Below are 13728 nucleotides of genomic sequence, written 5' to 3' on the forward strand. Positions count from 1 at the left end.
ACAGGAGCTTCAGAGAAGGGAGCGAGCAGGAAGACCTGACTACAACAAGCCTGGAAGAAAAATCCATGGGCTTAATTAAAATGCAAATCCCAGTAAAGCAAAGCTTAGCTCAGGCTCTGTAGGGTGTACAGAACATGAGAGCCAGGCAAGCTCTTCCAAGGGCACATCTTAAGCTGCGCCAAGGGAAATGTAAGTTGGATATTAGGAAAAAGTTTTGTACGGAAAGAGTGATAAAGTTCTGGAATGGCTGCCCAGGGAGGTGGCAGAGTCCCCATCCCTGGGTGTGTTTAACAAAGCCTGGATGTGGCACTGGGTGCCAGGGTTTAGTTGAGGTGTTGGGGCATGGGTTGGACTCGATGATCTTGAAGGTCTCTTCCAACTTAGTCATTCTGTGAATCTCTTTAAACATCACCCAAGCAATAGTTTTGTCCAGCAAAATCCTGGAAAAAAGCCAGCTGGGTAACACCTGGGGTAGACAATGCTCCACTGAGGACTGGCAAGAGCTCCTGGGGACAGCTGGGGTGGCTGCGGTCCCCCCGTGCTGGGCACCTGTGGCCTGAAGCAGCAGCAGCAGCAGGAAACAAGCCTGGTTTTGTGCCTGAGAGCAGCTGGAGGGAAAGGGAGGCAGGAAGGCAGGAAAGCAATGCTGGCAGGCCTGGCTGGCCACATGGGATGTAAAACCCAGGGATCTATTTCTATGTATTGGACAGTATTGGAATACTTCTTCCACTGGAGGCTCTTCCAGAGTATTCCAACTGCCTTTCCACTCAGTCCCATAGGCTTCTCGAGAGCAGGGAGTCAGGAGATGTGAAAAGTACCTTCCCACCACTTAATCCAGGCTATTTGGCTGCATCTGCTGCTGAATCCATGAGTGTGGAAAGCAAGTGCTCCTCTCCTGGCTGGCTACATCGTGGAGCTGCTCTGGGGATGAAGCTCCTTGTCCAGGCTGTTTGAGCATATTCCAGAATATGCTGCTGTTCTCCTTACCTCCTGCTCCCTCCAGGTGGGAATAGCTCCCAAAATGACACAAGCCTCAGATTTTGCAATGCTGATGCCATAAAATCAACTCTTTTCCTCAAACCAACAACATATTTCAGTGACAGAGACCCCAAAACCTCACCGCATCCACTGGGGTCACTCCCAGTGGTGGTGGCTCCAGATGTCCCTCTCCAGGAGGAGATGCTGATGCCACCAGCCCAGATGCCAGCAGGAGGAGGATGAAGGTATCCAGAGACAGCCCTGAACCCCAAGTGATACCAGTGCAGGTGTCTGGGGTCACCTTGTCCCACAGTCTGCACATGGAGCACCCCAAAACTGAGTCACCCGGAGATGGCAGCAAACCCCACGAGCCACGCTGGAATCCAATGCATCGCCACGATGCTCTTCTTGCAGAGACCTTGCTCTGGCATTGCTGCCTCCAGCTCTGCTCTCTCCCCTGAGGCCAGGAGGATGATGACTTCAGATCAATGACACCACCAGCCCCTCCAGCACTCAGCAATGCCTGATAAAGGAGTGTTATGGAGCTCTTCCAGCACAGGTGGGGTTGCCTGGGAAAAAAACACCTAGGCCAGGAAACGGAGTGGTGGTGTGAGGTTCAGAGGTCTCTGACCACAAGCAGACATGCAAGGCATGAAGCTGACGCCCAGCTTCTAGCATGCCTTTGCCTTGAGGGCTGTAGTGCTGCTATCCCAGCAGCAAAACCAAAATAAAGTTGTAGGATGCCCATTATGTCCATTTGGAATGTGCCCGGACAGCCCACTCCACCAGCTCCCAGTTCCTCCTGAGGGCAGCAGAGGTTGGGATCCACAGGAGGATGCACCCACGAGCTGTGTGCAAGCACTTGACCCACCACTGGCTCTTCCAGAGCCTCCAGTGAAAATTCCAAGTTCCACACCATCAGGAGGGATGGGGTAGGATGAAACAGTGTGATCCCACAGCTCCTCCACCTTGGAGGCAAAGGAAAGAAGGGAACAGCCAGCCAACCAATCTGTGGCGGATCCCAAGAGTCCCAGGGAGACACTCGATGCCAGCAGGGGAGAGCTGGAATGATCACAGGGAGAGTTTGGCTCCCAGAAACGAGAGTTTACCACAGTGATCACATCACTGCCCACCACAAGGAACCAGCACCTGGAGTGCTGGGCAACTAGCTTCCTCCAGCCTTAAATAACTTATGTAGTTTAATTACTTGGACACGGAATTTTAAAATCCAGTTAAGGTAACGTGGACTTTTCTTTTACACAGATAAACCCTAGGGGGAAAAATGATGGTAAGAAGAAATTTTGGAGAGAATAGCTGACAAAAAGCAAGGCTACAAAATCCAGATCTCAGAGGGAACAGCTGGGGAAGCTGACACTGTAAAGTTCAGAGCCCAGGCTGGCTGGCACTTCCAGAGCACAACCAGAGCCCATCACAGGGGGCTGGATCTGAGGAGAGGCAGAAATCCAGGGGGACCCCCAGGATCCCCATCCCTCCATTACAACATGCACATTTGCTCATTACTCTTCTCACTTAATTACTGCTCAGGGCAGTCAATCCGTGCCCAGCTGGCTCAGCTGCAGCCAGAGCCTTTCCCATGAGCTGCCCCAATAGCCAGGCTTTTAATTTTAAAAGGGGATTTTATGCAAGGATAATCTCTTCCAGCAGCGGTCATTTCTGTCTGGGGAGGGAGTGTGGCCATGTCTGACAGGGTCAGTCCAGGAAGGTCTACCACCACCTTCAGAAATTCCTGAAACATTCCCAGTCATGCTGACCAGAGTCTTCTACTTCCCAGCAGATGCAAATACTTAGGCATTTTTTGGAACAGGAAGAGATAAAGGAGTGAGGATGAAGGATTTGGGGAGCAGATACAAGGATGCCATCCAGATATGCATTTCTATGATCAACTACCACCCAGGACCCACCTTTCTTGAGAAGTATCACCCCAGCAGGAACACAGCAGCTCTTATTGTCCTAGCAGGATATTCTGAAATTAAGCTCAGATCTAGTGTTGGTGGAAATTGTTCCTTGCAAGGCTTCTGGGTGAGCAGCAGCTCCCAGGAGCAGGATGGGGCATCCCTCTCCCATTATCCCCCCAGGATGTCTGGATCTTGCAAGGGTGCCAAGAGCAGCCATGAGCACGTGGACCCAGTGCTGCATCTGAGGGACATGCTGAAGCACCGGGAAAAGCCAAATCCCTCTTCCCAGGAGAGCAGCACAGGGGTGAACATGCTCCCTGTAGGAGCAGTCCCTAAAAACCCACTTCTTGCCCCTAATTTGTTTTCATTCCTTCTGCCAGGGCGAGGGGCAGTCCCCATGGGCCAGAGGAGCTGTGGCACTGGGCACAGGGACACAGGTGCATGGAGATACAGGTGTGTGGGGACACAGGCGCTCGTGGGGCCATGGCAACATGGATACATGGGGAGTGCTGGCAGGGACGCAGATGTATGGGGACACGAACGCTCGTGGGGACGCCAACACTAGTGGGGACACGAACGCTCGTGGGGACGCGGGTGTTGGTGGCACGGCCTGAGCCTGGCCGAGCCGGGCACTGGGGAATTCGCCTCACACGGACGTGCGGGAGCGAGCCCAGCCCGGCCCGGCCGCAGCCGCACGGGAGGCTCCGCATCCCCACGGATTCGAGTCCCCCACACCCGCCGGCGGGTCCCGCGGCCACACGAACCATCCCCGCTCCCCGTGATGCTCCTCCGGGAACCGCCGGTACCGAGGGTAAAGAACTTCCCCGGGAAGGAGCTTCCCTGGATGCGAACCCCGATTCCAGGAACGAGCCCGGGAGGGGCGCGGGGGTCCCGGGGGGCGGCCGCGGCCCGGCACTTACCACCTTGCCCAGCTCCATGGCGGGGGCTCGGGGCGGGCTCAGCGCGGCGCGGCGGCGGCGCCCATGGCGGCGGCCCCGCTCGAAGCTTCTGCCGGGCAGCGGCGGCGGCGGAGCGGGCGGGGCGGGGCGGGGGCGCGCTCCCGCGAGGGGCGGCACGGCCGAGGCGGGGGCGCGGCCGCCGCGCTCGGCCGGAATAACAAAGGCGAGCGCGGGGGGCGGCACGCTCGGGGGCGTCCCGCAGCACCGCCCGCCCACCCCGGGGCAGCGGCAGAGCGCAGGAGAGGATGATGGCCACGGGGCTCGCGGGTGGGGAGCCTCGCATCCCTCGGCGCGGCCGCCCTACTGCTAGATGCACGACCCCCACCCGAAACCCTGCCCCACTGCCAGATCTGCTGCCCCACCCCCGGCCTCCTGCCCCATCCCCTGCCCCGCTGCCCGACCCCTCTCTTACTCCCTGTCAGACTCCCTAGCCCGTTGCCTGCCCCCTCATCCATTCCCTGTCCTGCTCCATCCCCTGCCCTGTCTCTGTGCCTGGGGGTGAGGCTACACCGGTGGGTCTGTCTGGCACCTCCGCAGAGTTCCCTTGTTCCAGAGCCTATTTGGCTGCTAGCATCTTGTTTCCAACAACCAGAGCAATTAAACCAGCGTAGTAATAAGCCCCTGGCCAGAGTCAGTCCCTCGGGCAGGCAGGAACAGCTCATTGACCACCATGACCACCCCACCAGGGGACAGGAAAGCGTCCAGGCAGGGTGATTTTGGTTTTTCCCAGCTCCCCCTTGTGCTCAAGGAATATTTTCTGATGGGAAGGCACAAAAGAAACCGAAACCATTCTTCTGTCACTCAGTGAATTTCCTAAAAGCAACCCCAAAGCACTGCCAGGGCCTTTGGCTTGCCGGTGGTGGAGATGCTTCAGGGCCTGAAGAACAAAGTGCTGCTGTGGGGCCAACCCGACCAAAAACTAATCCAACACACTAATCCCTCAGGATTACTGCAGTCTAGTCACGGCTCAGCCACTTACCCTGGGATGATGGTTTGGCCTCTCTTAATGAGATAATAGGATCCCACATCCCCAGGCAGACAGAGTCCTGCCACCCCTGCACTCTCCCAACACCCAGCTCCACAACCACCCAGTTCATCCCAGTGTTGGGGGAGCTTTTGGGGTGAAATCCAGGTCATGTTTTCATCAGGTGGTTGTTAAAGGCGTGTGAGATCCCTGGGACGGACAGATGGATGGAACACTGCTTGTCTCGGAGCACACAGCTCACAGGTTTTTTGCTGGACTAAATGTGTTTTGCTAGAGCAGATGGTTTCAAGCAGCAGCCAAGTTCCTTTGGGAGCAGGGTCTGGATGCTGCTCTGAGCCTGGGAACGAGCCTGGATCAGTGCTCTGCAATCAGGGCAGGCACCTGCCCCTGTGAGCGGTACCTGCTCCTGTCACAGGTGCCATCGTGGGCCCGGCTTTGTGCCCTTCCCCCTGTGAAGCCCCACAGCGAGTGACTCTCAGCTGTGTTCTCAACATGAAAAGTGAGAGCTTGGATCCTCACTAGCAGCCCATCTCCCAGCATAGTGTTCCCCCAGCTTAAACGGATCGTGGAATTAATTGATTTCCCCTTAGCTGGGTTTAGCACCGCTCTGAACTCAGTGCCACAACCCCTGCTGCCTGCTGCCCCAGGATATGCTGGAGGGCAGTCCAGAATTTCCAGGGCACCATCTCCAAAGTCACCAAGAAGCCAAGCCACAGTTTCCAGAGGCCACAGTGCTGCAATTAGCACTTGGTCATTAAGTATTAATGGCTCAGTTGCATGAAGAGACCTTAAGGCAGGTATGAAAAGAGCACAGCCAAAACCAAAGAGGATCTAGACTAAACCCAGTCCCTCCCACATGCACAGGATAGATGGGACTTTCTCTACAATGCCACCTGCATGAAAAATAGCCTCTGAAATAATAAGTAGGATACATCCAGTTTTTCATAGCTACTAGTGACATGCTGTAATGCCACTGGAACCTGGTTGCAACCATGCCAGACTGCCCACCCCCCACTCACAGGCTTTGTGCTCCCAGCACTCCTGCTCAATCCTCCAAATTAAAATCAGCTGATCATCATTAACCTTCCAAATCAAGCTTTCAGACCAGCTCCCCTCTGAACAAAGTGCTCAGCTCAGGGGGAAGGTATCCAGGGCCTCCTGCAGAGCCAGGACAACCAAGTGTTTGAGGCCACAGCTGCAGTGTGGTTCCTCATGGCTGAGCTGCTCCAGCTGGCAAAGTCCAGAGTTTGGATACCACCAGGAAGCACTTTGGGCAAAGGCAGAGAGCTCCAAATCCACCTGGCTTCACAGCACGGGAGGGGCTTCAGCCAGGGAGCAAAAATCAGAGCCAAGGCAGCTCGAGGAGAAAATCTGGAAATTAACTTAAAAGCAATTTTGGGGGGGTCCTCAGAGCAAAGGGAAACCCCAGTTTCAGAGAAGCCAGGAAAGCTGGAAGCACCAAGCAGGAATGACAGCACCCAACCAATCCAGGGCTCAAGAAAGGCTGGTGCAGCCTATGGGGATAAATCCCACTTCAGGGACCCACTGAGGTGGAAGGAATTTCATGCTCTTCCCAAGGGAGTTCCTTGCTGTAGTTCACTGCATCCCTGTGAGGACACAAGGGTGAGGAGGCATTCCTGGCCCCAGGGTGCTCTTGGGTTATTCCCAGGGGCTCTCAGGAAGAGCAGGGGATACACAGAGTATCCCAGCCTGATGTGCAAACCCACACACTTCACCCCAGGCTCCAGCAAATCTCTCCAGGGCTGCATCCTATATGAACAATTTGGGACCCACTTGCAGAGGCCCTAACAAGTCTCTCCAGGTGGGATGGAGGGAATTAGGAGGGACGCACTGATGGGGCTGCTGCACAACTGCAGGGCATCACAGGCACTGCCTCCACCGGGTAGGAAGGAGCCTTTCCCACAGGGAAGAGGGAAGGCAACGTGAGGGCTGCTTCCCTGAAGAACCAGGGGAGGCAGCTCCTTGCTCCACCCTGTTCTCTGAGGGCCTTCATTCATCATCCTCCAGTGTGATCTGGAGAGCTGCAGGTCCTTCCTCTGCCCCTGGCACTGCTGAATCTCCCTGGGCGCTTCACTGCAAGTCCCTTTTCCCCACCCTGGAAGCACCCTCCACCCTCCTGCAGCTCTGTGACTCTCCTGCCAGCTTCCAGGAGGGGATGTGTGGCTGGATCACGATGGATGAAAAAAGAAGAGACATTCAGCATTTTCCCCCACCTACTGGAGGCTCTGCAAGCAGTTTTTTAAACTCTATTTCAGCAATCACCTCTCATTGAAATGATGGGAATTAGGGTAAAATGTCTCAGCAAGTGTGGCCTTTTGTCATTGCAGCCTAGAGAGGCTCCTCAGAATGCTCCCTAAGGCTTTGGCTTTTACAGCTCTGATTTCTGTTGGAGCAAATCTCTGCCTGAGCTGATGCTCAGGATGAGAGTGGGAAGCCTGGGCCAAGCTGCTCCAGGGAGCATTTACGTGCCTCTCAAAGGTCTCCTTCCCTCTTTTTTCCTCTCCTTCTGTTCATTTTACCAGGTCTAAAAATACTCCACTAAAAACCATCTTCCTCTGCAGCCGCCTCCCTCCTAGATGACTAATAATATCTGTTGCTCCTTCTTGATCTCTCTGTATTTCCCAAGTCTTCCCCAAGGGAAGGAACCAAATCAGGGCTCAACCAACTCCTTGGATTCAGACTCCTAAATTCATTTTCCTCAGAGAATGGTATTTTTTCCCATTTCTTCCAGTGTAGCAGCAGTTTAAACCCACCTCCCCAGCTCACAATAAACTAATCCTGCTCCACGGCTTACACCTGCCCAGTGCTGCTGAAGCATTGTTGTGATATGAGAGCTCCAGGATCCTGGCATTTTCAGGGCTCTAGGGAGACTACCAGGGTCACTGGGAAAACCACCAAGCACTTGGAAAACTATTTATTGTCTGTTTTTTTTCAGGTTTCAGTTTTTTCCAGCAGCTTTCCAGCCCTGGAGCACTCCCTGTGGTGGCTGGGTTAGGCTGGGTTTGGTGTCTGGTCCTTGGAGCTGGATGACCAGCACTGGCTGTGCAAGGAGCTTCCATTTTAGGAGCAGGGGGTGAATGCTGGGCACTGGGGGTGTTTGGGATAGTGGGACTTAGTGGGGAAAAAAAGCCATTGCACCAATGTGGTGACAGCAAGTTGAGTTTTCCCTCTGAGTGGGATGTCAGAACACTGTAACAGGGATTTGCTTTCCTGCACTGTTCCAGGTCTTTTCAAAACAGAGCCAAGACCTGCACCAGGCATGCTCCATACTGCCAGCACCACATCATGGATTAGTCAGGATGCAGGGATGGAACAGCACTGGCAGGAGCTGGAGGTGTGATGAGTTTCTCTCGACTCAGATACTGCAGTACAGCCAGATCCCTCAGGGCTCAGCCCACTGTGATTTTCCAAAGAGATCCATCAATGAACAACCTTTGGAAAACCCTCGTGCTGACACTGCTGATGTAAAAAATGTCCCCAAATGGTCACAGTCTTGGTGAACCTGCTATTTCCAGCCCCAACCCTGCACTGCATGGAGGCAGATTTAAAGGGTATTTGGCTGCTCCAACACTTCTGGAAATCCCCCTGGCCAGCTAATGCCCAAATACCTTTGCAAATCCTTATTTAGGAAAAATATCTGCTTGGGAGCAGTGCTTAAAAAGCTCAAGGCCATTTTCAAATCCATGTAATGCTGTAGTTTCCTGGACATGTGAAAGTGAGAGGAAAAAGCAGATCAGGCTGAAGCAGGCACAGGGCCAGGGCCGTTGGCTGTGCCCAGGGCTGTGCTGGCATGGAGTGCCAGGGGTTATTTCAGCACCAAGCTCCCCCAGCTGCTCACCACGACTAGACCAGCATGGAAAGCAGGGAGGAGAGCAGTCCTTCCACATCCCCCCAGGCAGGAGATCCAGAAGGGCTCCCAGGGCCACGGACAGAGAGGCGTGGGTGAAGCTGCTGCTAGCCCAGCAGGGAGCCAAGCTCCATTATCCCTCCTGCCTTTACAGGAAGCTGCTTGGTTGGGCTGTCAATATAGAGATTTTCTTGAAAAAACACAAACAAACAAACAAAAACCCCAACCCCCCCCCCCCAAAAAAAACAACCAAACAAACAAAAAAGCCAGGTTCATGGTGCCATTATTGATCATTTGGTATTTTTAGCTCCCTGTTCAATCCATCCTTGTTGGTGTTACAGCAATCACACAGCCCTCTGGAACATGGCTCAGTGGGGCTGCTACAAGGTAAGCAGAAGCTCAGAAAGCAGCAATACAATGCCAACAGGATTAAAAATGCAAGAGGGAAAGAGAGAGGTGGGATGGGATAAGCAACATCCTCCCCCCTTGCTGCTTCCAGCTCCTGACAATGCTGCAAACCAGAGGCAGATGAAACTCCTGTTTCCTACCTGGTGTGTAGGGCTGGGAACCCATAGAAAGGATGAGACTGATCTGAGTGGTGCCATCAATGGGCTGGAGGGAAGGGAGGGCCTCAGAGGGAGCTAGACAGGCTGGAGCAGTAGGTCCATGGCAGCCTCATGAGGTTCAGTCAGGCCAAGGCCAAGATCATGGACCTGGGCCAGGGCGCTCCCCAGTGCCAGCACAGACTGGGGAGCTCTGCAGGGACCCCAGAAGTCTGGGAGGATAAACACCCTCAGCATCTCTCTCCACCCACGGGGCCATTAACTCCCATCAATGGCCCCCAACATGTCCTCTCGTCTCTAGTTGCAGGACTTCCATATCCTGGATCCACTGATTCCACAGTGATTCAGTGTATTCTGCCATCATTGATTTCATGGATGGATGGATGGATGGATGGATGGAGATGACCCTGTAGAGGACTGGGGGATTCTGGTAGGTGACAAATGGGACATGATCCAGCCGTGTGTGCTGGCAGCCCAAAAAGCCAAGCATCTTCTGAGATCCCCCTGGAGGTGCCTGCACCTCTGGGGTCCCAGCACAGGACAATGATGTTAAACTGTTGAAGGATGGTGTCAGGTTAGAGATGGGGAAGGAGTGCTCGACCATGAGGGAGGTAAAGGGCTGGCACAGGTGAATCATGGCAGTGGGATGTAAACCTGCACACTCCAGCTCCATGTGACAACTTGCTCCCCGTTGCAGATGTCTCCTGGGTCCCCTGCAGCCCCATCCCTACATGCAGGTTATCTGGGAACCCTCCTAGGAACCCCAGGCTGGCTCTTCCTTTGCACACACACATTGCTCTGCTGTGGGGTCACTTCCTTCTCGCCTCACGCTGGCACCACTGAGATGAGCCAACGCCCAAAAGAAGGAAGCAGGGTCAGCAAAGAGGAGAGCTGCAGCAGGAACTGGCTCATCCTGCCACATCTGACCCTCAGGACTCCCTGGGCTCCAGTGGACTGGAGCTCCAATATCACCCACCACCCTGCAAGCCCCAAAGGTTACAGCTCTCCCCATCCACGGGGATGTTTACCCCCAGCCATGAGTCCACCCATCAACAACCCCCAACTTTGTCCTCCTTTCTCTAATTGCAGCCCTTCCATACTTGGATCAGTGTCACCAGTGACTCAGAAGATGGTTGATAAATCACAGAATCCCAGAGGGATTTGGGTTGGAAGGGACCTTAAAGCCCATTTCATTCCACCCCTGCCATGGGCAGGGACACTTTCCACTGTCCCAGGCTGCTCCAAGCCACGTCCAGCCTGGTCTTGGGCACTTCCAGGGATGGGGCAGCTACAGCTTCACTGGGCAACCACCCCTGCAAGGAAGAATTCCTCCCTAATACCCAATCCAAACCTACTCTCTTTCAGTTTGAAGCCATAAAACACATCTCCCACTCATTTCCTTTTAAAGTTGCCAAGTTCTGCCCTGGAGACTTCATAAATGGGGAGCTGAGGCTTCACACAAAGCACAGTGCCAAAACACATTCAGTGTCTGCCCTCAGGTGCCTTCCTCCCTCCCCCAAAGCATAGTGAGGCCCTTGTGAATCTCCAAACATTTGCCTTAGGTGATCCCTCCATTGCCCCATCAGAGGAATCACTTTAATTATCTGCTTTTGCTTGCCCCTTGAATTGAGACAGCAGAGCCTGGCAATGCCAAGTGTGGTGCTCAGCTCAGTGCCCAGCCCATAACCACTTCCCAGGAGCTTCCTCCACCTTCTGCTGAGCTTTATACCCCTGTGAACCCTGACAAGGGAGCAGGAGGCTGTGTGGATGCTCCAGTACAGGCACACACACCTCAGCATCTCTCACAAGTCCTAAATGTGAGCGGTTTTGTTGCAGATGCGTAGCAAAAGGGGAACAAACTCGCCTGAAGTAAAACCACTGGATGCAATAGGTTGGGAAATGCCACAGCACGTGTTTTCCCTGCACCAGCCCACGTCCTACAAGGCCAGCCCCTGGCCAGTCCCTGCCTGCAGCCCCCTCAGCAGTGCTGGGGCTATGGGGGGGGGATCTGGGTGCTGGGCCAGCCTCTGGCTAATAGGCAGCAGTTGAGGTATTTATAGGAAATATGCAACATACATCTAGCCTGGGGACACTTTCCAGCCCTGAGCTTGTTCCTATTTATGTGCTGTGTGGTTGCAGGGGGAGGTCAGAGCAGAGCAAGCAATGCTGGCTCACAGCAATGCTGCCTCCTCCTAGTGCTCCCACAGGTTTGGCTGCTTGCTTTGGCACCAGAGGCCACTTCCCAGCTCTCTCCCCCCACTCCGTTACCGAGACCCTGTCCAGCACCCCATGTCCCAACCAGCTCCTCCCCAAAAGGCCGTGGAGCCATGGGCTCTGGAGAGCTGTGGGTTTGCAGAGGGGCCAAGAGCTGCTCTCCCTCCCAGCAGACCCAGTTCAGGCCAAGGGGGAAATGTTGGAGCAAATAGGTGCCCAAATGACAGCTAAAAATGACACAGTGAATTCCCTGCCTGGCATCCCCTCATATGCACCAGCGCCAGGATGAAACCCCATGGGTGAACCTTGAGGGCTGGAGCCCCTCTGCTTTGGAGCCAGGCTGGAATACCGTGGGATGTTCACTTGCAGAAGGCTCTGGGGAGACCTTAGAGCCCCTTCCTCTGCCTAAAGGGGCTCCAAGAGAGCTGGAGAAGGACTTTGGACAAAGGCCTGGAGTGACAAGACAAGGGGGAATGGCTTCCCACTACCAGAGGGCAGGGATAGATAGGATATTGGGAAGAAATTCTTCCCTCTGAGCGTGTTGAGGCCCTGCCACTCATTGCCCAGAGAAGCTGTGTCTGCCCCACTCCTGGCAGTGTCCAGGGCCAGGCTGGGTAGAGATTGGAGCAACCTGCTCTAGTGGAAGGTGTCCCTGCCCATGGCAAGGAGTGGGGTGAGATGGTCTTTAAGGTTCCTTTCAACCCAAACCACTCCAGGATTCTCTGCTATGCAAGTTCAAGCATTCCTTGCACTCTTTCAGTAGTGCCTGCTCCCACATCCAACATCTCTGCAGTGCCTGTGGCTGCTCCTGCACAGGTGATGCTCCCGCAAGAGGCCCATAACTGAGAGCACCATAACTGGCAAGCTGCCTGCCCCCTGGTAGAAGGTTCAGAAGAGCCTAGGGAGCTGGCAGGGCTGGAGCAAGGATCTCTGGTGCGACCCGGGTGGAGCCCAAGGTGGAAAAAACCCGACACATAAAGGAAACTGTGTTTCATGTGTAATTGCTGCCTGTGTGAGATGATTGAGGAGGGAATAGCAGGCACGATTCCATGAAAAAGGCTGCAAAACCCCTTCCTGACATATAAATATTTCATTTTCCTTGTGTGGAAATAAACACCACTGGCTGGAGCACTGCCAGCATACCCTTAGGCTCACCCAGCCCAAGGAGAAGGGTTGCACTGTTCTGCTCCGGCCAGCGCCAGCACCGAGGCTGGAGGGGCACTAAGAGCAAGAAACCCAGCTCTGGGTGTGGAAAACATGCCTGTGTCTACTGGAAGCATTGGGAAAACGGATGGGAGGCACTTGGAACAAGCAGAGATGACAAGAAGCAGCTCCGTCGGGAGCTTTTCTGGCAGCAGGGGATGGCCCCTGTGCTGGGAGCCACTGGTTCCCTGTGGCATGGGGGGCATCCCCGTGTGTAATTCCACAGTGGAATGGGCTGGGCATGGATGGCTGTGCCTGCCACTCTGTTCCTGCCTCCTCTGGCCCTGATGAGCAGGATCTTCCACACAAGGATGAAGGTGGGAGAGGGGTGCCTGAAGGGCTCTGCACCTCAGGGATGCCCTTGCTACAGTTCATCAGGGCAGAGGGAAGGGCAGCCCCAGGATTTCCATGACGTTCCAGGAAAACAGGGGGTTTAATGTGGGAGGGAAATCTCTGCTCTGGAATGCAAATCACAGGAGCACACACAATACCATTGACACTGGCAGAGGCGCATATGGGACACACAAACACGAGGAATTGGCTCTGAGAGACACTAAACAGACCCAATTTCCATCTTTTCCAGCAATTCAGCAGCTGTCAGGCACTGCAAGGTGAGGCCAGCCCGGCCCAGGACACCCTGGTGCTCATACCCAGCCCAGTGCCCACCCGCCCTGGCACATCCTCCTGCTGCACACACTGCACAGGGAGGGGACAGGGTTGGGTGCAGTGACACAGGGACACGGCTCCCGGGACACAAAAGCCACGGGAAGGCGATGGATGGCTAAGCCTGGCACCAGCCCCAGCACTGTGGGAACTGCACCCAGTAGTGCAGTAGTTTCTTCTGTGGAGAAAATCCTTTGTGCTCCAATGACGTTCAGGGAATCAGGACTTTTTTTTTTTTTTTTCACATTTCAAGATAAATAAAGAAAAACGTGCAAGAAATCTGCTGTATGATATTATCAGAAACAACCCAGAGACATCCAGGTCCTGAAACACCCAGGCTGTGGGACCAGCTGGGGATTACTGTGGAAGGAGCTGAGCA

General features: G+C 54.5%; 1 protein-coding gene across 3 annotated transcripts in view; it reads right to left on the bottom strand.

The window, feature by feature from the left end:
- HIP1 (huntingtin interacting protein 1) overlaps positions 1 to 13728 on the bottom strand; it is a 43934-nt gene that overhangs the window by 18546 nt on the left and 11660 nt on the right. Inside the window, exon 1 of one of the 3 annotated variants that reach the window (XM_063173987.1) lies at positions 3815 to 3885. The exons of the other annotated variants lie outside the window; for them this stretch is intronic. Coding sequence (XP_063030057.1) covers positions 3815 to 3832 — 18 coding nt within the window. The 5' untranslated portion in view covers positions 3833 to 3885. Of the gene's footprint in view, positions 1 to 3814; positions 3886 to 13728 lie in introns of those variants that run through there. 3 annotated transcript variants of the gene reach the window in all.

The sequence above is a fragment of the Melospiza melodia genome, chromosome 21 (genome assembly GCF_035770615.1).
Source record: "Melospiza melodia melodia isolate bMelMel2 chromosome 21, bMelMel2.pri, whole genome shotgun sequence".
Taxonomy (NCBI): Eukaryota; Metazoa; Chordata; class Aves; order Passeriformes; family Passerellidae; genus Melospiza; species Melospiza melodia.